Here is a 26,842-nt window from a genome sequence, read left to right as displayed (position 1 = left end):
GCAGAGCAGTGGGGGGGTGGTAGCATTTCGTTTAGGAATTTCCAGGAAACAATTGGCAAGTTGTGATAGACAATACCAAACAATGTTTTTGTGTATTACAGGAGGCATTTTCCATGGAACCTGATCCTCCTGAGCGTTTTTGTAAGTATTGTGACTCGAAGGATGGAAGAATCCTTTGTTTCTGCACCTCCTGCAGATAATTGTGCTCTGTGTTACTGAAGTCTTGCTAAATGTTACTAAATGTACCAATAGACTGCACACTGGCATGGTTTTATGAAGAGAAAGTCACACTTGACAAACTAGCTTGGGTTCGTTGAGGACATAAGCAGCAAGGTGGATACTGGGGAACCTGTGGATGTGGTATGTCTAGACTTGCAGAAGGTGTTTGACAAGGTGTCGTATAAAAGATTGATCCAGAAGGTGAGCTTGCAGGGGATTGGGGTTAGAATACTGGATTGGATCGAGGATTGGCTGACTGACAGAAAGCAGAGGGTCGGGATAAATGGACCCTGCTCTGACTGGCGAAACATAACCAGCAGGGTGCCACAGGGTCAGTCCTCGGGCCTCAACAGTTTACAATCTATATAAATGATCTGCAAAAGCAGGTTCAGAGTGTAACACAGCAAAATTTGTGGATGATACTAAAATAGGTGGGAAAGTAGGCAGTGAAGAGGATATCAAGATTCTACAAACAGATATAGATAGACTAGGAGAATGAGCCAAAATTTGGCAGATGGAGTTTAATGTGGATAAGTGCGTGGTTCTCCATTTGAACCAGAAAAAATCATAAAGTAAATTATTACCTAAATGGAAAGCAAATTCAAAATGCGTCTGGGCAGAGGGATCTGGGTGTCCTAGCTCATGAATCTCAAAGTCGGTATGCAGGTACAGCGTGTAATTAAAAAATGCAAATGGGATGTTGGCATTTATTGCCAAGAGGCTGGAGTATAAAAGTAGAGAAGTGTTGTTGCAATTGTATAGGGTGTTGGTGAGACCACATTTGGAATACTGTGTCCCGTTTTGGTCTCCTTATCTGAGGAAGGATGTGGGAGGCAGTTCAGAGGAGGTTCACCAGACTGATTCCGGGGATGAAAGGGTAGGCATATGAGGAGAGATTAAACAGTTTGGGGCTTGTACTCGCTGGAGTTTAGAAGGATGAGAGGGGATCTGATCGAGGTAGATAAAATTTTAAGAGATTGATAAAGTGTAGACCGAATGTTTTCTTTTATGGGGCAATTTCGAACGAGAGGCCACAGGTACGGGTTGCGAGGTGGTAGGTTTAAAACAGAGATGGGGAGACTTCTCGCAGAGGGGGTGTGAATTTGTGGAACTCGCTGCCCCATCGCGCGGTGGAATCTGAATCATTAACTGGTTTCAAGAGGGAAATAGATATATTTCTCATTTTAAAAAAAAAGGGACCTGGGGAACAGGTGGGGAGGTGGCTTTGAGATCAGGGAGAGATCAGCCATGATCTGATTAAGTGGCGGAGCAGGCTCGAAGGGCCGGGTTTGCCTACTTCTGCTCCGAATTCCTATGTTCCCACTGCTTTCTGGGCCATTTCAGAGGGCATTTAAGAGATAGCCACATTGCTGTGGGTCTGGAGCCACATGTAGGCCAGACTGGGTAAGGATGGCAGATTTCCTTCTCGGAAGAATCAGATGGGTTTTTGTGACAATTGATAGTTTCATGGTCACCATTGCTGAGATTATATTCCAGATCTGTAAATTGAATTTAAATTCCACCAGCTGCCTGTGGGATTTGAACCAGTGGCTCCAGAGCAATCGTTCAGGCTTCTGGATTACTAGTCCAGTAAAATTAGCACTATGTTACTCATGGTCATTGCTATCTCTCGTCAATATATCAGGACTAATATGGTGTTGTTTCATTTCCCATCCAAGCTGAGCTAATTGGGGTGTTTGTGACTAACACATAAACAGAAAACGCTGGAAAAACTCAACAGGGCGGTGCAGTGGCATAACGGTTAGCGCTGCTGCCTCACAGCGCCAGGGACCCGGGTTCAATTCCGGCCTCAGGTCACTGTCAGTGTGGAGTTTGCACATTCTCTCCATATCTGTGTGAGTTTCCTCTGGTGCTCCAGTCTCTCTCCACAGTCCAAAGATGTGCTGGTTAGGTGGATTGGCCATGTTAAATTGCCCCTTAGTGTCAAGGAGACTAGCTAGGGTAAATACATGGGGTCATGGGAATAAGGCCTGAGTGAGATTGTGTCGGTGCAGACTCGATGGGCAGAATGGCCTCCTTCTGCACTGTAGGGATTCTATGATTCTCGATCTGGAAAGAATTAAGCCTTCTCCAGAGTTTAAAGTTTATTTATTAATGTCACAAGTAGGCTCACATTAACACCACAATGAAGTTATTGTGAAAATCCCCTAGTCGCCACACTCCTGTTCGGGGGAGAATTTAGCTAATGCACCCAACCAGCCCGTCTTTCAAAGTGTGGGAGAAAACCGGAGCACCCGGAGGAAACCCACAGGGGGAGAATGTGCAAACTCCACACAGACAGTGACCCAAGCCGGGAATCGAACCCGGGTCCCTGGCGCTGTGAGGCAGCAGTGCTAACCACTGTGCCACCCATAATGGGGGTAAGATACAAATGCGATGGGCTTTTTGCAATGGAGCAGGAGGAACAGAATAGAAGGACAGGGGCGATTTGACAAAGATGTCATGGGCACAAGACAAAGACAGTGTTAAAGACTAAGGCAGGTGTTAATAGCGGAATAAAGGTCAACTAGCATTAACTAACGATGTTTCTAATCACTCTCTGCAGACTCTGGCCTTGTCTTACATGATGGGAATGATGTCAAGGTATTGCAGTAATTAGCCACACCGCCCATTTCATTTTGTGTGTCTTGTTATTAATTGCTTTCCTTTTGTGTTTAACCTTTCTAAAGACCAGCAGTTTTGCGTGCATGCTTGGATTTATTTCAAGGTATTATTATCTTTTTTGAATTGATTCTTGCTTTGACGTGTCAGTGAGGCTAGGCCTTTGCCACTTCTTTTGCTCCCACTCTGCCTTGGCTTGACCAGTGTAACGATTAACGTTGGCGCCACTCAGTCAGGAATGGTCAGAAATACGAAATGAACCAAGCTGGAGGACCCGTAGCAGAAATGTAAACCCTTTCTTAAAGGGGCCATGCATCACCACAGCTTTCAGAATGGGTAGCGCTGTGGTCAATATGTAGAACTCTGAACTCGATTTGGAACCTTTGATTCATGCCCCAAAGCAACATTGAAGAATATTCCTTAGAACGGGAATAAATCGGGCCAATTTCCACTGGTCATTGAGTTGATGCTTAAAGGCATTGATTTAAAATCATCACCAAAATGATGAAGCAAGAGACTAAGAGACTTTTAGGGTTGACAGAATGGATATTTGACATTTGCTCCCACAGTCCAATGTGTAGGTTAGGTGGATTGGCCATGTTAAATTGCCCCTTAGTATCAACAGAACTAGCTCAGGTAAATGCATGGGGATAGGGCCTGGGTGCAGGCTCGATGGACCGAATGGCCTCCTTCTGCACTGTTGGGATTCTAAAACCCACCCTATTGAATTGAAAACCCTAATCCCTCCATGGCTTTGCTTGGTCCTGTCCATACCATCTCCTCCTGTCTCTGACCCCACCTCTCATCCCCAGTACACTGTCCCTCTGGCTGTTTCTGCACAGTAAGAAGTCTCACAACATCAGGTTAAAGTCCAACAGGTTTATTTGGTAGCAAAAGCCACTAGCTTTCGGAGCGCTGCCCCTTCGTCAGGTGAGTGGGGAGTTCTGATCACAAACAGGGCAGTATAAAGACACACACTCAGTTTACAGAATACTGATTAGAATGTGAGATTTTACAGGTAATCAAGTCTTAAAGGTACAGACAATGTGAGTGGACAGAGGGTTAAGCACAGGTTAAAGAGATGTGTATTGTCTCCAGTCAGGACAGTAAGTGAGATGTTGCAAGCCCAGACAAGTCATGGGGGTTACAGATAGTGTGACATGAACCCAAGATCCTGGTTGAGGCCGTCCTCATGTGTGTGGAACTTGGCTATCAGTCTCTGCTCAGCGACTCTGCGCAGTTGTGTGTAGTGAAGGCCGCCTTGGAGAACATTTACCCAAAGATCAGAGGCCGAATGCCCGTGACCGCTGAAGTGTTCCCCAACAGGAGGGGAACAGTCTTGCCTGGTGATTGTCGAGTGATGTTCATTCATCCGTTGTCGTAGTGTCTGCATGGTCTCCCCAATGTACCATGCTTCGGGACATCCTTTCCTGCAGCGTATCAGGTAGACAACGTTGGCCGAGTTGCAAGAGTATGTACCGTGTACCTGGTGGCTGGTGTTCTCGTGTGAGATGATGGCATCCGTGTCGATGATCCGGCATGTCTTGCAGAGGTTGCTGTGACAGGGTTGTGTGGTGTTGTGGTCACTGTTCTCCTGAAGGCTGGGTAGTTTGCTGCGGACAATGATCTGTTTGAGGTTGTGCGGTTATTTGAAGGCAAGAAGTGGGGGTGTGGGGATGGCCTTGGCGAGATGTTTGTCTTCATCAATGACATGTTGGAGGCTTCGGAGAAGATGTCGTAGCTTCTCCACTCCGGGGAAGTACTGGACGACGAAGGGTACTCTGTCCACTGTGTCCCGTGTTTGTATTCTGAGGAAGTCGGTGTGATTTTTCGCTGTGGCGCATCGGAACTGCCGATCTATGAGTCGAGCGCCATATCCTGTTCTTATGAGGGCATCTTTCAGTGTCTGGAGGTGTCTGTTGCAATCCTCCTCATCTGAGCAGATCCTGTGTACACTGAGCGCTTGTCCTTAGGGGATGGCTTCTTTAACATGTTTAAGGTGGAAGCTGGAGAAGTGGAGCATCGAGAGGTTATCTGTGAGCTTGCGGTACAGTGAGGTGCTGAGGTGACCGACCTTAATGGAGATGCGTGTGTGCAAGAATGTAACCAATTCCGGAGAGTAGTTCACGGTGAGTCTGATGGTGGGATGGAACTTGTTGATGTTGTCATATAGTTGTTTCAGTGATTGTTCACCATGAGTCCAAAGGAAGAAAATGTCATCGATTTATCTAGTGTATAGCATCGGTTGAAGGTCCTCTGCAGTGAAGAAGTCTTGCTCAAATCTGTGCATGAAGATGTTGGCATATTGAGATGTGAATTTGGTCCTCATGGCTGTTCCAATTCTAGATGAAGAATTGGTTGTTGAAGGTAAGACATTGTGGTCCAGGATGAAGTGGATGAGTTGTAGAATTGCATCTGGAAACTGGCAGTTGTCAGCGTTAAACACTGGGACAGTTGCAGCAATGCCATCGTGGTGGGGGATGTTGGTGTAGAGCGCTGAGACATCCATTGTGATGAGGAGTGTCCCTGGTTCAACTGCTCCATGCGTGCTGAGTTTCTGTAGAAAGTCCGTAGTGTCGCAACAAAGGCGTAAGGGTTCTTTGTACAATGGGTTTCAGGATGCCCTCGATGTAGCCAGAGAGGTTCTCGCACAGGGTCCCATTGCCCAATACGATGGGACGGACGGGTGTGTTTGCCTTGTGTATCTTTTGGAGGCAGTAGAGATCTCCAATGGGGGGAGAACGTGGGATGAGAGCACGGAGGGTGCTCTGAAGGTCCGGGTCAAAGGTCTTGATCAGTCTGTTGAGTTGATAGGTGTGTTCTTTGGTTGGATCTGCGGTCTGTAGTGTTCCCCGTTGTTCAGTTATCAGTACACTTCTTTGCAGTAATCCGTTCTGTTCAGGATGACGATGGCCCCTCCTTTGCTGGTTTGATGACAATGTTGCGGTTGGTCTTGAGAGCGAGGATGGCGTTGCGTTGTGCTTGGGTGATGTTTGGGGCTGTCTTGTGAGTGCGGCTGATGAATTTGGTGTTGATGCACATCTCACCAAGGCCATCCCCACACCCCCACTTCTTACCTTCAAACAACCACACAACCTCAAACAGACCATTGTCCACAGCAAACTACCCAGCCTTCAGGAGAACAGTGACCAGGACACCACACAACCCTGCCACAGCAACCTCTGCAAGACATGCCGGATCATCGACACGGATGCCATCATCTCACGTGAGAACACCATCCACCAGGTACACGGTACATACTCTTGCAACTCGGCCAACGTTGTCTACCTGATACGCTGCAGGAAAGGATGTCCCGAAGCATGGTACATTGGGGAGACCATGCAGACGCTACGATAACGGATGAATGAACATCGCTCGACAATCACCAGGCAAGACTGTTCCCCTCCTGTTGGGGAACACTTCAGTGGTCACGGGCATTCAGCCTCTGACCTTCGGGTAAGCATTCTCCAAGGTGGCCTTCACGACACACAACAGCGCAGAGTCGCTGAGCAGAGACTGATAGCCAAGTTCCGCACACATGAGGACGGTCTCAACAGGGATCTTGGGTTCATGTCGCACTATCTGTAACCCCCACGACTTGCTGGGCTTGCAACATCTCACTTACTGTCCTGTCTGGAGACAATACACGTCTCTTTAACCTGTGCTTAACCCTCTGTCCACTCACATTGTCTGCACCTTTAAGACTTGATTACCTGTAAAGACTCGCATTCCAATCAGTATTTTATAAATTGAGTGTGTGTCTTTATATGCCCAGTTTGTGATCAGAACTCCCCACCTACCTGACGAAGGGGCAGCGCTCTGAAAGCTAGTGGTGTTTACTACCAAATAAACCTGTTGGACTTTAACCTGGTTTTGTGAGACTTCCTACTGTGTTTACCCCAGTCCAACTCTGGGATCTCCACATCACGTTTCTGCACCCCCAGCAAACATTCTTGCGGAGAACGTAGGAAATAGTGGTGGGCCATTCGGCCCCTCGAACCTGCTTTGCCATTTAGTAAGATCATGGCTCTTCTGATTTGTGACTTTGGTTCCACATTGCTGCGGGCTCCCCATAACCCTTGACTCTCTCTTGTCAATCAAAGACTCTGTCTAACTCAGTCCTGCGTACATTCAGTGCCCCAGCCTTGACTTCTCTCTGGGGGAGAAAATTTCTAAGATTAACAATCTTCCGTGAGAATAAATTCTTCCTCATTGCCATCTTAAATGGGAGAAGGCCCCTTATTTCTAAACTGCACCCCCTAGTGCTAGTCTCCCCCACAGGGGGAAGCATCCTTTCTGCATTCATTCTTTCGAGTCCCCTCAGTATCTTACGATTCAATAAGATCGCCTCTCATTTGTTTAAACGCCAATGGATAAAGGTCCAAATAAGTGGGCCCCTTCAATCCAGAAATAACACCCAGTAAACCTTCCCCCGGGTGCTCTGATTTCCTCCCACAGTCCAAAGATGTGCGGGTTAGGTTGATTGGCCATGCTAAAATTGCCCCTTAGTGTCCTGAGTTGTGTAGGTTAGAGGGATTAGCGGGTAAAATAGGGAAGGATATGGGGGTAGGGCCTGGGTGGGATTGTGGTCGGTGCAGACTCGATGGGCCGAATGGCCTCTTTCTGTACTGTAGGGTTTCGATGATTTCTATGAACCGTGTCCCCCTAATCCTTGTACCATCAGCCAATAGGAACAGCTTTCCTTATCTAACCTAATCTTGTCCACCCCGATCGAATTTCCCCTCAATCCCCTTCACTCCAAGGGGAACAAACCCGGCTTCTCCAACCCTTGGAGCTAAAATGTATTCCTTTGCTCCACAAATGTATTACCATTCGTCATCTCGGAGTTAGGTAACGGGCGGAGTTCCCTTTCAGGGTCTGTCTTGTGTCGTATGCTGTTAGCCTGAGTTCTCAAGGGGCTGCCTGAATGTGGCAGACAGATTCAAACCCCACGGGTCTCGTGGCTAAATTCTGGTGACGGCAGCTTTGGAGGAATAGTGACAATAATGCCCACAGTGGTGCTTTTTGTGGGATTTCCAACTCTTGGAGGCTGAGAGGTGATCTTGTAGAGGTCTATAAAATAACGAGGGACATAGATCAGCTAGATAGTCAATATCTTTTCCCAAAGGTAGGGGAGTCTAAAACTAGAGGGCATAGGTTTAAGGTGAGAGGGGAGAGATACAAAAGGGTCCAGAGGGGCAATTTTTTCACACAGAGGGTGGTGAGTGTCTGGAACAAGCTGCCAGAGGTAGTAGTAGAGGCGGGTACAATTTTGTCTTTTAAAAAGCATTTAGACAGTTATAGGGGTATGATGGGTACAGAGGGATATGGGCCAAACGCAGGCAATTGGGATTAGCTTAGGGGTTAAAAACTGGGCCTTTTCCATGCTGTGAACCCCTGTATGTCGAAAATACGAAATGAGAATCATTGTTATTTTGAAACCAAGAAGATCTTTTGATCTTTTATTTTCTAGCTTCTACAACACCAAATCTGTCCTGCTCTGCTTTGCCATCACGGCACTGGTGTGTTTCGCAGTTACCATATTCAGTTTTCAAACTAAGGTAAGCTGGCCAGGAAACTTCCCAATGATCAGTTCCCCCCTCCGCAATGTCCTGAGGGGGAATGAATGAGTGAGACATTGGCCCCAATTCTCACGGGGGTGGCATTTCCAAATGGGGAGGTGGGGGCGTTAGGATTCTGGGAAAGTGTTAACTCCATTTCCCCAACATGTCCGCTACTTGACTTCCTGTCAGGCAAAGGACATTGCAGAATGTTGCCCAAGAGCAGGTTCTTTTCTGGTAAAGATAGCCAGTGGGCTGCGTGGTGGCGCAGTGGGTAGCTCTGCTGCCTCACAGCACCAGGGGCCCGGGTTCGATTCCAGGCTCAGGTCACTGTTTGTGTGGAGTCTGCACCTTCTCCCCGTGTCTGGATGGGTTTCCTCCAGGTGCTCCGGTTTCCTTCCACAGTCCAAAGATGCACGGGTTAGGTGAACTGGCCATGCTAAAATTGTCCCTTAGTGTCCAGGGGATTGGCAGGGTAAATATGTGGGGTTATGGAAATACGGCCTGGGTGGGATTGTTGTCGGTGCAGATTCGATGGGCCAAATGGCCTCTTCCTGCATTGTAGGGATTCTATGATTCTCTCCATCATCTCATTCAAGCAAGCTCTTGTACGTACCCTTTGTGTGCCTAATATTTGTGGCAAGTCCAACAGAAATCCTTGACATTGGATAAATCCATATAATCCCATATATTTACCCCACTAATCCCTCTACCCAACGCATCTCAGACACTAAGGGACAATTTAGCATGGCCAATCCACTGAACCTACACTTCTTTGGACACTAAGGGGCAATTTAGCATGGCCAATCCACCTAACCTACACATCTTTGGACATTAAGGGGCAATTCAGCATGGCCAATCCACCTAACCTGCACATCTTTGGACACTAAGGGGCAATTTAGCATGGCCAATCCACCTAACCTGCACATCTTTGGACACTAAATGTCAATTTAACATGGCCAATCCATGTAACGTACACATCTTGGGGCTGTGGGAGGAAACCGGAGCATCCGGAGGAAACCCACACAGACATAAGGAGAAAGTGCAGACTCCGCACAGAGAGTGACCCAAGCCGGGAATCGAACCCGGGTCCCTGGTGCTGTGAGGCAGCAGAGCTAACCACTGTGCCACCCACAGTATTCTCAGTGCGGCGGGGCGGGGGGAGGAATCGAGTTTAGATTTTTTAAAATGTCTCTATGGAAAGTTAATTTAAATTTGTTCTGAACCTAACCAAAGATCTGCTAACCGAGATATTCTCTCACTCTCTTGCAGTTTGACTTTACCTCCTGCCACGGGGTCCTGTTTGTGTTGCTGATCGTGCTTTGCATCAGTGGCTTGGTTCTGGCGATTGTGTTACCGTTTCACTATGTACGTAAACCTCTTCGCCTTTCCACCTGAATGGACACAGCGCCTTTGAAACGAGGGCCCGTGAAGCACTCCGCGTTCCGCTCTGTCTAAGCCTCGCAGAACAACATATATAGTGGCGCACTAAGGCTGACTGTTTCCAAAGCTAGGAATTGCCAGAACCAGTCGCTAGTCTGGTGTCAAGGGCTTAAAGCTTGAGGGGCACCACTCCACATCAAGCACAGCTGACCAGGAATCTCCCCCACTCTCTTACTGCCAGCCATTGCCATGCCAGGAGGAAATTCTAGGTTGGCATTTAACCAGTTTGATCGTGTTATGAATGCATCTTCCTTGGCCATCAAGTCCTGGGGCTGGGCTTGAACCTGAAGCTCCTGGCTCAGAGGCAGGGACGCTGCCCGCTGCGCCACAAAACCTCCACGGGATTCGGATTTGAGAGATTATTAACCTTCTGCATTGCACGGGATCTAAGCTTGCGACTTCGCAGTTGCGATGCCTGTTGATAATATGGACCGATGGCAGAGGGAAAAAAATCATTGGGCAGGACTTTACGCCCTCTGGCATCCCGAGACCTGCCTGAGGTCAACGGACCTTCCCATTGTCCGCCCCTCGCCTGCTCCGATCCCCGTGGCAGGCGGGATGGTAAAATTCCAGCCGTTGACACCAGGGGCAGTGACAACTTGACAAGGCACCTAGATAGAAACATGCATAGAAACGAGAAGCAGGAGGAGGCTATTCAGCCCTTCGAGCCTGCTACGACATTCATTGTGATCATGGCTGATCATCAAATTCAATATCCTGATTCCCCCCCTCGATCCCTCTAACCTCAATGGAAACCAGGGCCAATGGGTGTCCCTATTATGGATAAAGTAAGCCAATAGCAGAGAACAATGTTACAGACCGTTGTAGCAGTGAAGGGAGCCTGACTGATGGTGCCTTTGCTTTGTCTTCCAGGTTCCCTGGCTTCATGCTATTTACGCAGTGCTTGGCGCTGTCGTTTTTACAATGGTGAGTGATTCGCGGGGAACTGTTTCTTTTGCAGTCAAACCTGAACACGAACCCCTATCCTTCGTCCCCTCCCCAGCCTGTCCCTCCACCCTTCCCTCCCATCTCTCGGCGCTGTTTCCAACTGGAAATTTGACGAGGTGCCCACACAATGTAGGAAAGTGCGTCTGCGATTCTGCTGGAACAAGGTAAGTGTTTGTGTGTCTCTCACTGTAACTGATGGCCTCTGTGTGTTGCTGGCTGGCTGCAGTTTTTTGAAGGCTCTACTGGTGTTTTTTTGCCAGCAGCACACTGCCAGTTTTGAGGGCAGGCAGGCTGCTGACCGGTGCTGCTTTGCTGGTGTGCCTGTCACCCATCTGCTCCGGAGACCTAAGCACAAATCTAGGCTCACACTGCCAGTGCAGTACCAGTGGCGGTGCTGCACTGTTGGAGGTGCTGTCTCTCGGATGTGATGCCAAAGCCCTCTGAACCAGACTGAAAAGATCTTGCAGCGCTTCTTAAATAAGAGCTTATCCATTAGTCACAAGTAGGCTTACATTAACATTGCAATGAAGTTACTGTGAAAATCCCCCCAGTCGCTGCCCGGGTACACTGAGGGAGAATTTAGCACGGCCAATGCACCCTAACCAGCACATCTTACAGACTGTGGGAGGAAACCCACGCAGAGATGAGGAGAATGTGCAAACTCCACACAGACAGTGACCCGAGCCGGGAATCGAACCCGGGTCCCTGGCGCCGTGAGACAGCAGTGCCAACCACTGTGCCACCCGCGTCTTAGCTGACAGCTATTCCTCAAACCAGAGCTAAAAACAGATTGGCCATTTATCGCGTCGCTGTTCGTGGGAGCTCGCGCAAATTGGCAGCCGCTTTTCCCACGCTACGGTGGTGGCTACCTTCCAAAAGTATATCACTGGCTGTAAAACCCTCTCACACAGCAGGAAATGCACTGGCCGGAATTTTACCATCCTGCCCGCCCGCCAGGGGAAGCGGGTGGGTGGGGGGGGGGGCGTACCACGGAAAGGTCCATTGACCTCGGGTGGGGTGTTACGGTTTCGGGACGAGCGAGGCCGTGAAGGGCCTGCCCAACGTCTCCGATCGGATCTGCATGCAAACCTGTAATCGGCGCCACAGAAAGGGACGACTCAAAAAGCACATGCGTTCTGCTTCTTCCTCCCCAGTTCCTGGCCTTTGACACGCAGCTGCTGATAGGGAATCGCCGGTACACAATCAGCCCTGAGGAGTACATCTTCGGGGCGCTGAATATCTACCTGGATATCATTTACATCTTCACCTTCATGCTGCAGATTTTTGGCACCAATAGGGAATGAGTCGCTCGGAGCGAATGGTCTGTGCTCAGCAGAGGCCACTGGACGTAAAGCGTACCTGCCACAGCGACACCCGGAGTTACAGCAAGTGGAGTGACTGGGAGAATGCATTCACTCCAGCTGATATTGGAATTATTTTGTGTTAACGTACTGTGAACCTAGTACAAGGTGGAACACGCTTTTAGGTAGCAGCATGACCACAGAACATGTGCATTTCTGAGCTTTTTCTGTGCTTCCAAGTGGCAATATCTGAGTATCACATTGCTGCCCTCTCTGCTCAATCCTTGTAGTGAGTCACTGCTCCAAGTCCCGCTTCCTCCTTCTCTCAAATTTGTATCCATTTTTAATGAGCAATATCTGGGGGTTTGGGGAGGGGAGAGATGGTTAGCTCTGTTGGCTGGTATGTGGATTAGATTAACACCAAGGGTCCAGTTCCCTGTTCTGGTTGAGATGGGCACAGTGGTTAGCACTGCTGCCTCACAGTGCCAGGGACCTGGGTTCGATTCCCAGCTAGGGTCATGGTCTGTGTGGAGTTTGCATGTTCTCCCCATGTCTGCATGGGTTTCTTCCCACAGTCCAAAGATGTGTAGGTTAGGTGGATTGGCCATGCTAAATTGCCCCTTAGTGTCCAAAGATGTGTAGGTTAGGGTGGATTGGCCATGCTGAATTGTCCCTTAGTGTCCAAAGATGTGCAGATTAGGGGGATTGGTCATGGTAAATTGTCCCTTAGTGTCCAAAGATGTGTAGGGTAGGTGGATTGGCCATGTTAAATTGCCCCTTAGTGCCCAAAGATGTGTAGGTTAGGTGGATTGGCCATGCTAAATTGTCCCTTAGTGTCCAAAGATGTGCAGGTTAGGGGGATTGGTCATAGTAAATTGTCCCTTAGTGTCCAAAGATGTGCAGGTTAGGGGGATTGGTCATGGTAAATTGTCCCTTAGTGTCCAAAGATGTGTAGGGTAGGTGGATTGGCCATGTTAAATTGCCCCTTAGTGCCCAAAGATGTGTAGGTTAGGTGGATTGGCCATGCTAAATTGTCCCTTAGTGTCCAAAGATGTGCAGGTTAGGGGGATTGGTCATAGTAAATTGTCCCTTAGTGTCCAAAGATGTGCAGGTTAGGGGGATTGGTCATGGTAAATTGTCCCTTAGTGTCCAAAGATGTGTAGGATAGGTGGATTGGCCATGTTAAATTGCCCCTTAGTGCCCAAAGATGTGTAGGTTAGGGGGATTGGTCATGGTAAATTGCCCCTTAGTGCCCAAAGATGTGTAGGTTAGGTGGATTGGCCATGTTAAATTGCCCCTTAGTGCCCAAAGATGTGTAGGTTAGGGGGATTGGTCATGGTAAATTGCCCCTTAGTGCCCAAAGATGTGTAGGTTAGGTGGATTGGCCATGCTAAATTGTCCCTTAGTGTCAGGGGGACTAGCTAGAGTAAATGCATGGGGTTTTGGGGGTAGGGCCTGAGTGGAATCATGGTCAACGCAGGCTCGATGGGCCAAATGGCCTCCCTCTGCACTGTAGGAATCTGTTTGGGGACATAGAGAGACTTTAGCATGGCCAACACACCCTAACCAGCACGTCTTTCGGAGTGTGGGACGAAACCAGAGCACCCGGAGGAAACCCAAGCAGAGACGGGGAGAACGTGCAGACTGCACACAGACAGTGACCCGAGCTGGGAATCGAACCCGGGTCCCTGGTGCTGTGAGGCAGCAGTGCCTACTGAGGGAGTGCTGCACTATTTTTGGCGTTGGCCCCCACCGGGCGGACGGTAGATATCCCTCCGCACTGGTGAGCTCGCCGTTGACCCGACTCTGAAGGCCGATTAGCAGATCGCTCGTTTTGCGTGCTACGTGTGGGAGTTTACTTGTGCGCAAATTAGCTGCTGCAAACGCTGCCACGCCAACGGTGATGGCAGTTGAAAAACGATGACGCGAGGCATTTGGGAAGAATGTGGAAGGCGCTATTTTCTTTATCTGTCTGTGCTGTAGTTTCTAAGGTTCCACTGCAAAGCATTGAGTTGCGTTCTGCAAACCTGCGCCAACATTCAGAATAAAAAGGCCAGCAAAAGTCAGAGGGACGCGAGTGTGGTGCCTCATATTGCTGAACCAGAGGCTCAGACTAACGATCCCAAGATGTGAGTTCAAACCCCACTGTGGCAGCAGGGATTTTTTTAATTCCAGATAATTTAATGGAATTTATCTGTCAGTAGTGGAAGCACAGGATTGTTGTTCATACAATAGAATCCCTACAGTGCAGAAGGAGGCCATTCAGCCCATCAAGTCTGCTCCAACCATAATCCCACTCAGGCCCCGTTCCCGTAACCCCCTGACACTGGGGTCGTTTTTAGCACGGCTAATCCACCTAATCAGGAAATCTTTCGGACTGTGGGAGGAAACCGGAGCGCCCGGAGGAAACCCACGCAGACACGAGGAGAATGTGCAGACTCCGCACAGACACTGACCCCAGGCCGGGAATCGAACCCGGGTCTCTGGCAGTGCTAACCACTGTGCCACCGCGCCGTCCCGCGGTTCGTTTGAGACCCTTCGGAAGGAAATCTGCCATCCTTACCCGGTCTGGCCTACTCGTGACTCCAGGTCGACAGCAATGCACCTCTGATCCCAGCAAGACACTCAGTTCACCACCAACAGTGGGAGTTGAGAAGGGGCAGTAAATGGTGGCCTTGCCGGCGATGCCCGCATCCTGCCAGTTACCGATATTGATGCTGCTCATTGCAAGAATCCAGTGCATCCAAAGAAAAGAGGGGTGAGGGGGTTAGTATTAGGAATCATCGGATAATTCCAAATCCCAAAATCGTGCCAAGACACTTGGCCCAGGAATGAATATGAGTGCAAAAGAAAGCACGTGGGATTGGAGGACAGGAATTGATTGGGGCAGTATGAATAAACACAGCCCCCTTCCCGCAGCCATGTTGAAATCCAGGACCAATCGGAGAAAAGAACGGGCTGGACAATTCATCTCTGACATCCTTGGCCAATGGGAACCAGTCGAGGAGTTCCCATGGACCCAGTACTTTCAAAATTAGGCCAAACGAGCACCAGAAGAGACACAACGGCTGGAATTTTACTGCCTTCCGGGCTGGGCACAGCTCGCAGAACGGCATTCTCCATTGGCCTCATAGAACCCTGACAGTGCTGAAAGAGGCCATTCGGTCCAACGGGTCTGCACCGACCACAATCCCACCCTTGCCCTATCCCTATAAACCCACATATTTACCCTGCTAATCCCCCTGACACTAAGGGACAAGTTAGCATAGCCAATCCTCCTAATCCATACATCTTTGGACACTAAGGGGCAATTTAGCATGGCCAATCCACCTAATCTGTACATCATTGGACACTAAGGGGCAATTTAGCATGGCCAATCCACCTAATCTGTACATCTTTGGGCACTAAGGGGTAATTTATCATGGCCAATCCTCCTAATCCATATATCTTTGGACACTAAGGGAAAATTTAGCATGGCAAATTCCCCTAATCCATACATCTTTGCACATTAAGGGGCAATTTAGCATGGCCGATCCACCTAATCTGTACATCTTTGGGCGCTAAGGGGCAATTTACCATGGCTAATTCACCTAACCTGAGCATCTTTCGGACTGTGGGAGAAAACCTGAGCACCCGGAGGAAACCCACGCAGACATGGGGAGAAAGTGCAAACTCCACACAGTCAGTGACTCGAGCCGGGAATCGAACTCAGGTCTCTGGCATTGTGAGGCAGCAGTGCTAACCACTGTGCCACCCTTGGGTGGGATCTTACGAGCGGGCGAGGCGGTAAAAGTGCGGCAAATGTCATTTTATTTAGAGAATAGGGGTGAAACGGAGATGATCGAAGAAGCTTTGCAATGAGATTTGGCGCAAAGCATGCTGGTCAGAGTCAGGGTGGCAGACATGTCCTGATATGTCAGATCAAAATGCTGGGATGGAGGCAGAGTGTAGAATTCTCTGACTGCTCACGCCCCACCAGCGAGGACGGAGAATTTGGCACTCAGCCAAATCTCCGTTCACCGCAGCGGGACTGGAGAATCCCGCTGGGGAACTTTTATAACGAAGCTCTGCATCTTGGGGCCTACAACTGGAGGCACCAATGGCGGAGCGATTAAAATTGGCAAAATTCAAGAGGCCAGAATTGCAGGAGCGCAGATATCTCGGAGGGGCTGGAGGGAGTGAGAGAGGTAGGGAGGGGTGAGTGAGGCCATGCAAGGATCGGAAAACAAGGATGAGAAGTGGGAGAGACTGCCAGACCGGGTGCCAGTGTGGGTTAGCGAGCACAGCGGGTGAGGGCGGGGAAGGGACTTGGCGTAAGTTAGAACATGGGCAGCAGGGTTCAGGTTTCCAGAGGGTGGAATGAGCGTGCACTGTTCCCCATCAACCTGACTCCACCGGGCCTCCTGTCTGTGGAATGGGATCTTTCATCTAATTCCTCAGCAGCACCCGTTCAAATGTCAATAGGTTGAATTTGCTTCTGGCTTGTTTGTCATCACCCTCTATCCCCAAAGGCCGAGGAGACGCTTCCTTTCAATGAGACAATATCCCTTTAGGGCCTCTGAGTCAGGCTCAAAAGCAGCAGAATAGATGAAGGGGCAATTCTCTCAGCCCCTGACCCCGCTGGAGTGAAGGGGGGCATCGAGAGGGTTGGGCGCTGGTGTGGTGTTCTCTGGGCATTGGCACCCTGTCAGTGCCAGCCTGTGCCCCCAGTATTGCCCGAGGAGCAAAGTGACTGGGCGTTGGGCAATGCAAAGGGGGTGGGCCCTACTGGGGTGGTGGGTCCTCTTGGGGGGGAGATGAGTGGCGGGGGGGTCCCACTGCCACTCTGCAGAGGGTTTAGTGAAGGAAGGCGGGAGGCCAGTAATTTGGGGCTGGCCATTGGGGTGGGTGGAGTGGGGGCAGTTGGCCTCTTGATGGAGTGGGGGGGGGGGTTAGGACTGCATTAGGGGTGGGGGGAATCGGGAGATTGGGGCTGCAGGGGTGGTGGGGTCATCAAGGCGGGCTGGGGGCTGGTCATGGTTCACCCGGGCATGTTTAGAGGCCTGTGATTGGGCCGAGGAGGGGCTCGGAGAGGCAGCATTGTGTGGTCGCAGGGCTGTTCAGCGATCGGGACACTGGCAGTGCGGGGCTACTGCGCATGCGCCAATCTCAGCGCTGACAGATCAGCGCATGTGCAGTGGCGCACTCAGCGCTATGCTGCTGGCTTCTCCAGCGGGAATAGGCCCCGTCCCCGTGATTTTTAGCGTGAATCACACTAGTGCCCTCTGCAGTGCACAGAGTGTGGGAGATTCCTTTATAAACTCCTGCTGGAAAAAACCCAGTGAGATTTACAACAGTTTTTATGCAAATTCGACACTTAGAATTTTTTGGGGAGAATTTCCCCCGAAATCTTTCACATAATTGCAAAGTTAATGATGCGTAATCTATGGATGCCATTGTTGTTGGAACTTCTACTTTTTGGTACGTTGAAAAAGTTAATAACTGTGTGAGAATCATTATTTATGCTCAGTGTTGTGTGGCTTGAAACAGCGTGAATCAAGTGATAAATATTGCGGAAAGACACAGAGAGTGAGAAATCGAGAGGACCTTCCAGAAGTGATAAAAGTAATTTAAGAATGATCTGGGACATTACTGTATTATTTTCTTTGGAATATAATTTAGGAGAATCAACAAATACACTGGCTGGGATTCTCCCAAAAAAGGTTCTAAGTTTCCAACAGGCGGGAAGGCAAGGATAAATCCCGCCAGTTTTTTTTTTAGTGTGATTTTCCGAATGAATCTCCAACACTCTGAGCACTGCAGTGTGCCTCAGCGGGATCCACTCTGGAAAGTAGGGAGTGGAGCCTACTCCCGCGGGAGAGGCCAGCAGCATAGCGCTGAGCAGGCCGCCGCGCATGTGCCAATCAGTGCGGAGATTGGCGCATGCACAGTGCCCCCCCCGCCACCGCCCATTGCTGGCCTTCAGATCGCTGGCCAGCCCCACAAACCCCCTATTGCTGGCCTCCCGGATTATCTCTCCCCTCCCTTGATGGCCAGCCCCAATTGCCCCCACTGTCCGGTGAGCAGTGCCATGGTGCCTGGTGGGCAGTACCAGGCTGGCACCATCAGGCTGGTGTGACCCAAGGGGCACCCCCCCTTACCCCATACCTCACCCAGTGTGGGGGACTCTGTGGCCTCTGTTCCCCGTGAGTGGGGAACAGTCAGAAATGGCGCTGGAGTGAGCCACTCCCGGCAGGGGTGGGAGACACTCGCGGGTCTGGGAAGTATCGTCCTGAGCCTGCTAATCGTATGGAAACATCAATTTCCATGATCTGATTTCCGACTTCTGGCGCAGAACAGATGGCGCAAGAAAGCTTAGCCTGAGAGGCTGTGGCACCCAGCGTGAAACCCGCAAAATGGCTGCCGCTGGTGTCTCCCTGTCCGCTGCGCTACTCAAGCAGCGCAGCGAGCTGGGAGAATCGCCCCCATTGACTTTTCTTGATGCTGGTATTATTTTCTCGGACTGAGTGTATTCAAATATTTAATCTGGTGGGCACTGCGTGTTGAGACAAGAGAATGTGCACCAGGTAACAGTTCAGAAAAGGGTCACTGTCTCTTTAAGAATTGTTCATAGCATTGAATTAGTTGAATTTAGTCTTAAAGGGCACTACTTTTACTAAAGAGTGCTTCAAGAACCTTCTGTTATTTGTTTGCAAACACAACACAAGAACGTGATTAATATTGCATGACCAGTGTCATTTTTGAGTTTGCATCAGATGAATTGGGACTGGGCCACAGTACCCCTGTCCCCTCAGCATCTTTTCTGTTCTCGGATTGCAACGGGATCTTGATCGGTTGGGCCAGTGGGCTGACAAATGGCAGATGGAGTTTAATTTAAATAAATGTGAGGTGATACTTTTTGGTAGATTGAACCAGGGCAGGACTTAGTTAATGGTAGGGTGTTAGGGAGAGTTACAGAACAAAGAGATTTAGGGGTACAGGTTCATAGCTCCTTGAAAGTGGAGTCACAGATGGACAGAGTGGTGAAGAAGGCATTCCGCTTGGTTTCATTGGTCAGAACACGGAATACAGGAGTTGGGACGTCTTGTTGAAGTTGTACAAGACATTGGTAAGGCCACACTTGGAATACTGTGTACAGTTCTGGTCACCCTATTATAGAAAGGATATTATTAAACTAGAAAGAGTGCAGAAAAGATTTACTAGGATGCTATGGGACTTGATGGTTTGAGTTATAAGGAGAGGCTGGATAGACTGGGACTCTTTTCTCTGGAGTGTAGGAGGCTGAGGGGTGATCTTATAGAGATCTATAAAATAATGAGGGGCACAGATCAGCTAGATAGTCAATATCTTTTCCCAAAGGTAGGGGAGTCTAAAACTAGAGGACGTAGGTTTAAGGTGAGAGGGGAGAGATACAAAAGGGTCCAGAGGGGCAATTTTTTCGCACAGAGGGTTGTGAGTGTCTGGAACGAGCTGCCAGAGGTAGTGGTAGAGGCGAGTACAATTTTGTCTTTTAAAAAGCGTTTAGACAGTTACATGGGTAAGATGGGTATAGAGGGATATGGGCTAAATGTGGGCAATTGGGACTAGCTTAGGGGTTAAAAAAAAAGGCGGCATGGACAAGTTGGGCCGAAGGGCCTGTTTCCATGCTGTAAACCTCTAAGATGGGACATCAGGATTATGTCTGAAGCGAGGGAATGAATCACAATTGCCTTGGCCAAGGGACTGAATTATGGGTGGAATTTTACCGGCACGTCCACCTATGGTTCATACAATCCCACCCAATGGAGAATGCCATTCTCCGAGCCTCGTTCACACCTGGAAGCGGGCCGGGGTGTGCCAGTGTGTGCTGTTAACCTGCAGCGTAATCTGAAGAGTAAAAATCTTCCCTGATTAACTGGAAAAGGTTCAGTTCAGGCTGGGATTTGGTAGTGCAGATGCTAAATCATCTTCAGCTATAACTCCTTGTAAGATATGTCTGTCACACATCAGATGTGACGTTTAGTTACGTAAGCACGATACTGAGAGTATTGTGAACAATGCGGAGCTTAATGATAGTGAAGAGGACAGAGACAGGTAGGTGGAGTGGTGGATATGTGGTAGGTGAAATTGATGCAGAACCATGAGACATAGGAAGACATGAGGAGAAGCATGATAAAATAAAAGGTACGATTCTAAAGGGGATACAGGAACAGAGGGACCATGTACATTGAAAGTAGCAAGAAAATGAGAATGAGGTTAATAAAGCACACAGGATTCTGTTCATTATAAGTAGAGGCAGAAGCAAGGAAGTTATGGTGAATCTTTATGAAACAAAGCTTCAGCCTCAATTACTGTCGCTCGGCATCACTCTTGGGAAGGATGTGAAGGCTTTTAAGGGCGGCACAGTGGCTCAGTGGTTGGCACTGCTGTCTCACAGCACCAGGGACCCGGGTTCGAATCCTGGCTTGGGTCACTGCCTGTGTGGAGTTTGCACATTCTCCCCGTGTCTGCGTGGGTTTCCTCTGGGTGCTCCGGTTTCCTGTCACCATTATCCATGCTAAATTACCCCTTAGTGTCCAAAGATGTGTAGGTTAGGTGGATTGGCCATGCTAATTTGTCCCTTAGTGTCCAAAGATGTGCAGGTTAGGTGGATTGGCCATGGTAAATTGCCCCTTAGTGTCCAAAGATGTGTAGGTAGATTGAAGCAAGGGTTACTCCCCTCGGAGAAGAGGAGGTTAGGAGGAGATTTGATAAAGTTTCTGAAAAATCATGGGGTCCTGGGACAGAGGTGGTGGGAGAAACTGTTTCTGTTGGCAGAAAGGTCGAGAACAGGAGGACACCAATTTAAAGTGATTAGCAAAAGACGGGCGAGAGGCAGAACATTATTTTTGAACACAGCGAGTGATTAGGATCTGGAATGTGCTGCCTGAGAGTGTGGTAGCTATTTTTTTTTGTTGTAGTTTCTACATTCTCTCTCTTTTCAGTTCTGACAAAGAGTCTAAAATGTTAAAAGCAAAATACTGTGGGTGCTGGAATCTGAAAGAGAAACAGAAAATGCTGGAAAATCTCAGCAGGTCTGACAGCATCTGTGGGGAGAGAATAGAGCCAACGTTTCAAGTCTGGATGACCCTTCGTCACTGTGACGAAGGGTCATCCAGACTTGAAACATTGGTTCTATTCTCTCTCCACAGATGCTGTCAGACCTGCTGAGATTTTCCAGCATTTTCTGTTTTCGAGTCTCAAACGTTAACTCTGTTTCTCTCCTGATCGCTGCTGTCAGACCTGCTGAGATCTTCCGGTCCCCTCTGTTCATGTTTCAGATTCCAGTATCCACAGCATTTTGTTGATTGTAGATGGATTCAGTCCTGGTAGGCAGCTCCCGTCGGGTTATTCTGGGGTGCACACAGGGCGATTCAAGTGGGGTAACTGTAGCAGCCGTGGTAAAGGGTAATAATCATACTTCCAGCCCCCACGTGCTGAAAAGGTCACTGCGTGGCTGAGGCTAAGCACCCAGCATCATTGCCACGCAGATTTCGGTCAGAGAAATGAAATTACTCGATATCTGTACTTCCACGCACCTCTAGTTTTGCACTGGACAGTATAAGTCTGGTCCAGTGCTGTGAAGAAATACCACTTGACCGGCCTAAACTTACGACAGAGCCTGGGACAGAATGAGGAAGCAGACACACATTCTCTAAACATTAACAAATGATCCTAATTTGGAGAGTAGGGCTCTTGAGTTTGCCATTGTGCTTGTAATTAAGCTGCAGCGTAACTGGTGGATGCAATACAACAGCAGACAGCGAAAGAAAGTTCTCCTCCTCTGTTATAACCTATTTCTGTGTAAAACGACACTGGCTTATTTCTTACACAGGTTCCCCAGTTTATTGGACACACAGCTTGCACATAATAAAATAAACTCGATGTTAAAACACACTGACCAAAAATGACAGCCACAGGATGAGAAAAATAATTGCAGCAGATTAATGCTTTGGATGGAACCAGTGCACTAATCCATTTTGCCTACGTTAACTGCATTCACCCAGTTTCATGCCCAATTTCTTCTCCAGTCCATTTGTTCTGCCCACTAAACTGGCATCTTTTTCTGCCCACCTGTTCCGTGACTTTAATTCCCCTCGGCAGAAAACACATCCCCTGATTGTTCTCCAAAGCTGTGGCTGAGGTGATAGCAAACCTTGCCTGAGCCACGGGCTCAAGTTCCTGTCTATGAGATCCGGGTGCGCGACCCGAGGCTGGCACTCCAGTGGCCCGCAGCAGAGGTGCTGCACTGTCTGAGGCTCCATCTGACACAATGAGATGTTAAACAGCCTTTGCCTGAACCTCGTGGCTGGAGCTGGTCCTATTGTGAAGAAGAGCTGGTGAGTTCTCCCCGCTGCCCTGGCCAGTATTTCTCCCTCCCTCAATCCACGTCACAAAATGGATCTGGGATCTTGCTGTGCGCGCATTGGTTGCCACATTTTCCTACGTTGCAATGCGCTGCGCAAGAACTTAATTGGCACCACAGGAATGCAATTCCTTAATTTATAATTTCTCTTGATCTCTTAATTTTTAATAGAATAGAATCCCTACAGTGCAGAAGTAGGCCATTTGGCCCATCGAGTCTGCACTAACCAGAATCCCACCCAGGCACTATCCCTGTAACCCCATGTATTTACTCTCATTCACCCCGACACTCAAGGGAAATTTACCCTGGCCAGTCCACCTAACCCGCACAGCTTTGGAGTGTGGGAGGAAACCGGAGCACCCGGAGAAAACCCACTCAGACACGGGGAGAACATGCAGACTCCACACAGACGGTGCCGGGAATTGAACCTGGGTCTCTGGCGCTGTGAGGCAGCGGTGCTAACCACTGTGCCGCCGTGCCGCCCCCAATCACTCTTAATTTTTGACCTGAGTTCTTTGATATTTGATTTTTTTTCTGTCTATCATTGGAGTGGCATAGTGGTTAGCACTGCTGCCTAACAGCGCCAGGGACCTGGGTTCGATTCCAGCCTCGGATCACTGTCTGTGTGGAGTTTGCACATTCTCCCCATATCTGTGTGGGTTTCCTCCCAGAGTCCAAAGAAGGTTAGGTTGATTGGCCATGAGAAATTGACCCATGTGTTAGAGGGATAAGTAGGGTTACAGGAAAAGGGTGGGATTGTTGTCAGTGCAGGCTCGATGGGCCAAATGGCCTCCTTCTGCACTGTAGGGATTCTATGATTGTATGATTCTAAGTCCCATCCAGAGCATTAACCTTTCACTATTTTGCCCAGGTGTTTCTAGAACTGTGCTGTGTTCCAAGCTGTTTATCTCAGATTCTGGGTCCTTTATCGCTTCCCTTGATAGCAAAGTTTGACTTGATACCCTTTCACCCAGTATGTAGCAGCAAATCTTTATCTAGGGGGCAATTTTGTGGCCCGGGAGACTGTTCTGAATGATGAAGAGGTGTACAGATTATATTTTTCTGTAGTAAAACGCTGCGATGTCATTTGCTTTTTTGACCGTGTACTTTGTCACTTGGCTTGAATGTTGCGTGCAGCTTGTTTGCAGTAGACTTTGTATTTCCACATTGCAAATAAATTATCAAACTAAACCCATCAGAACTGGCTCATTCTTTTTGTGTCATGATCATAACACATTAGACATCGGAGCAGAATTAGGCCACCCGGCCCATCGATTCTGCTCTGCCATTCAATCATGGCTGATATTTTTCTCATCCCCATTCTCCTGCCTTTTCCCCATAACCCCTGATCCCCTTATTAATCAAGAACCTATCTATCTCTGTCTTAAAGACACTCAATGACCCAGCCTCCTCTGCGGCAAAGAGTTCCACAGATTCCCCACTCTCTGGCTGAAGAAATTCCTCCTCATCTCTGTCTCCCTTTAGCCTGAGGTTGTGCCCTCTGGTTCTAGTTTTTCCTACTAGTGGAAACATCCTCTCCACATCCACTCTATCCAGGCCTTGTTATTTTTGGGTTGTGGGATGGACAGGAGCATGGAGAACTTTGTGCCAATCAAAATGAGGTGTGTGCCTCAGTTGTTACAGTTTATTTATTGGTCACAAGTAAGGCTTGCATTAACACTGCAACGAAGTTACTGCGAAATTCCCCTAGTCACCACACTCCGGCACCTGTTTGGGTCAATGCACCCTAACCAGCACGTCTTTCAGACTGTGGGAGGAAATCCACACACACGGAGAACATGCAAACTCCACACAGACAGTGACCCAAGCTGGCAATCGAACCCAGGTCCCTGATGCTGTGAGGCAGCAGTGCCAACCACTGTGCCACCGTGCTGCCCAACACATTCATTTCCGGGTCAGGGGGTTTGAGTCCCACCTTCCAGGGCCGAGCATTAAAATCAAGGCTGGTGTTGGAGTGTGGAAGGGGTGCCGCATGGTTGGAGGTGCTGGGTGAGATGTTAAACGGAAGCCCCCATCTGCCCCCCCCTCGGCTGGATGTAAAAGATCCCCTGGCACTGTTTCAAAGGGGGAGTCCTGGCCAACACTTATCCCTCAATCAACATCACAAAAACAGATCATCTGATCATCACGTTGCTGTTTGTGGGAGATTGCTGTGCGCAAAATGGCTGCCGCTTTCTCGACAGTGCCCACACTTCAGAAGCATGCCCTTGGCCGTAAAGCGTTTGCGATGGCTGGTGGTCATGAAAAGATGCTAACCTTTCCTTTTTTCCTCTCATCTGATTTGCCAGCTCAGTGGGACCACACCCCTTTCGCTGCCACTCAGTGACATTACCATCACTGAGTCCACTCCCCCGACGAACAACATTCTGGGGTTAAACTGAACTAAACTAGCCATGTAAATACTGTGACTACCACAGCAGTGATGTTGGACTGGGGGAAACACAGTACAAAGTCTCACAACACCAGGTTAAAGTCCAGCAGGTTTATTTGGTAGTAAACGCCACTAACTTTTGGAGTGCTGCTCCTTCGTCAGGTGAGTGATGAAGGGGCAAACCCGGAAAGCTAGTGGTGTTTACTACCAAATAAACCTGCTGGACTTTAACCTGCAGTTGTGAAACTTCTTACTGTGGCTACCGGAGCAGGTCAGAGGCTAGGAATCCTGCAGTGAGTAACTCACCCCCGACTCCCCAAAGCCTGTCCATCATCCACAAGTCAGGAGTGTGATGGAATACTCCCCACTTGCCTGGATGGGAGCAGCTCCAACAACACTCAAGAAGCTCAACACCATCCAGGACAAAGCAGCCCCGCTTGATTGGCCCCCCATCCACAAACATTCACTCCCTCCACCACCGACACTCAGTAACAGCCGTGTGTACCATCTACAAGATGCACTGCAGCAATTCACTAAATCTCTTCAGGCAACACCTACCAAACATTCAACCTCAACCATCTAGGGCAAGAGCAGCAGGGAACATCACCACCTGCAAGTTCCCCTCCAAACCACTCACCATCCTGACTTGGAAATATATCATCGTTCCTTCACTGTCACTGGGTCAAAATCCTGGAACTCCCTCCCTAACAGCACTGTGGGTGTACCTACACCACATGGACTGACTGACTGTCCAATAACAATCCTGGAACTCCCTCCCTAACAGCACTGTGGGTGTACCTACACCACATGGACTGACTGATGTCCAATAACAATCCTGGAACTCTCCCCCTAACAGCACTGTGGGTGTACCTACACCACATGGACTGACTGATATCCAATAACAATCCTGGAACTCCCTCCCTAACAGCACTGTGGGTGTACCTACACCACATGGACTGACTGATGTCCAATAACAATCCTGGAACTCTCTCCCTAACAGCACTGTGGGTGTACCTACACCACATGGACTGGCTGATGTCAAATAACAATCCTAGAACTCCCTCCCTAACAGCACTGTGGGTGTACCTACACCACAAGGACTGACTGATATCCAATAACAATCCTGGAACTCCCTCCCTAACAGCACTGTGGGTGTACCTACACCACAAAGACTGACTGATGTCTAATAACAATCCTGGAACTCCCTCCCTAACAGCACTGTGGATGTACCTACACCACATGGACTGACTGATGTCCAATAACAATCCTGGAACTCCCTCCCTAACAGCACTGTGGGTGTACCTACACCACACGGACTGACTGATGCCCAATAACAATCCTGGAACTCCCTCCCTAACAGCACTGTGGGTGTACCTACACCACATGGACTTCAACAGTTCAAGAAGGCATCTTCACAAGGGACAATTAGGGATGGGCAATAAATGCAGCTTAGCCAAAGAAGCTTACCTCCCATGAATGAAAGTGACAGCCACTAATTGTTGATGATACTGTCCATCAGCAGATATAAGGCCTGCAGCACAGCAGCACAGTGGTTACCACTGCTGTCTCACAGCGCCAGGGACCTAGGTTCGATTCCCAGGCTTGGGTCACTGTCCATGTGGAGTTTGCACATTCTCCCCGTGTCTGTGTGGGTTTCCTCCGGGTGCTCCGGTTTCCTCCCACAGTCCAAAGGTGTGCTGATTAGGGTGCATTGGCCGTGCTGAATTCTCGCTCAGTGTACCCGAACAGGAGTGTGGCAATTGGAGGATTTTCACAGTAACTTCATTGCAGTGTTAGCGTAAGCCGACTTGTGAAACTAATATAAAAAACTTTAAAACTGAATTAATTCTGAGGGTGGCTGTTTCCCCTCCGTTTGGGAGCTGCCTCTTTTTTATTTGATCCTGATTTAATTTGAGTTGGTTTACTTGGTTGGCCCAAAAAGAGGGAGAGGGTGGCTGTTTAGGCATTTGTA

At 49.0% G+C, this 26,842-nt stretch overlaps 1 protein-coding gene across 4 annotated transcripts in view; it reads left to right on the top strand.

Moving 5' to 3' along the window:
- faim2b (Fas apoptotic inhibitory molecule 2b) overlaps positions 1-12,516 on the top strand; it is a 39,504-nt gene extending 26,988 nt beyond the window's left edge. For 3 of the 4 annotated variants that reach the window (XM_080218025.1, XM_080218028.1, XM_080218027.1), the window contains 6 exons: positions 102-141; positions 2,910-2,947; positions 8,315-8,402; positions 9,675-9,770; positions 10,719-10,772; positions 11,948-12,516. In XM_080218025.1, the coding sequence (XP_080074151.1) occupies positions 102-141; positions 2,910-2,947; positions 8,315-8,402; positions 9,675-9,770; positions 10,719-10,772; positions 11,948-12,097 (466 nt within the window). In that variant the 3' untranslated portion in view covers positions 12,098-12,516. Of the gene's footprint in view, positions 1-101; positions 142-2,785; positions 2,824-2,909; positions 2,948-8,314; positions 8,403-9,674; positions 9,771-10,718; positions 10,773-11,947 lie in introns of all 4 variants that reach the window. The other variant, XM_080218026.1, reaches the window with a different exon arrangement.
- Positions 12,517-26,842: the final 14,326 nt, after the last annotated feature.

The sequence above is a fragment of the Carcharhinus amblyrhynchos genome, chromosome X (genome assembly GCF_965287045.1).
Source record: "Carcharhinus amblyrhynchos chromosome X, sCarAmb.v2.hapA, whole genome shotgun sequence".
Lineage (NCBI taxonomy): Eukaryota > Metazoa > Chordata > Chondrichthyes > Carcharhiniformes > Carcharhinidae > Carcharhinus > Carcharhinus amblyrhynchos.
This window is presented reverse-complemented; position numbering and strand designations above follow the sequence as displayed.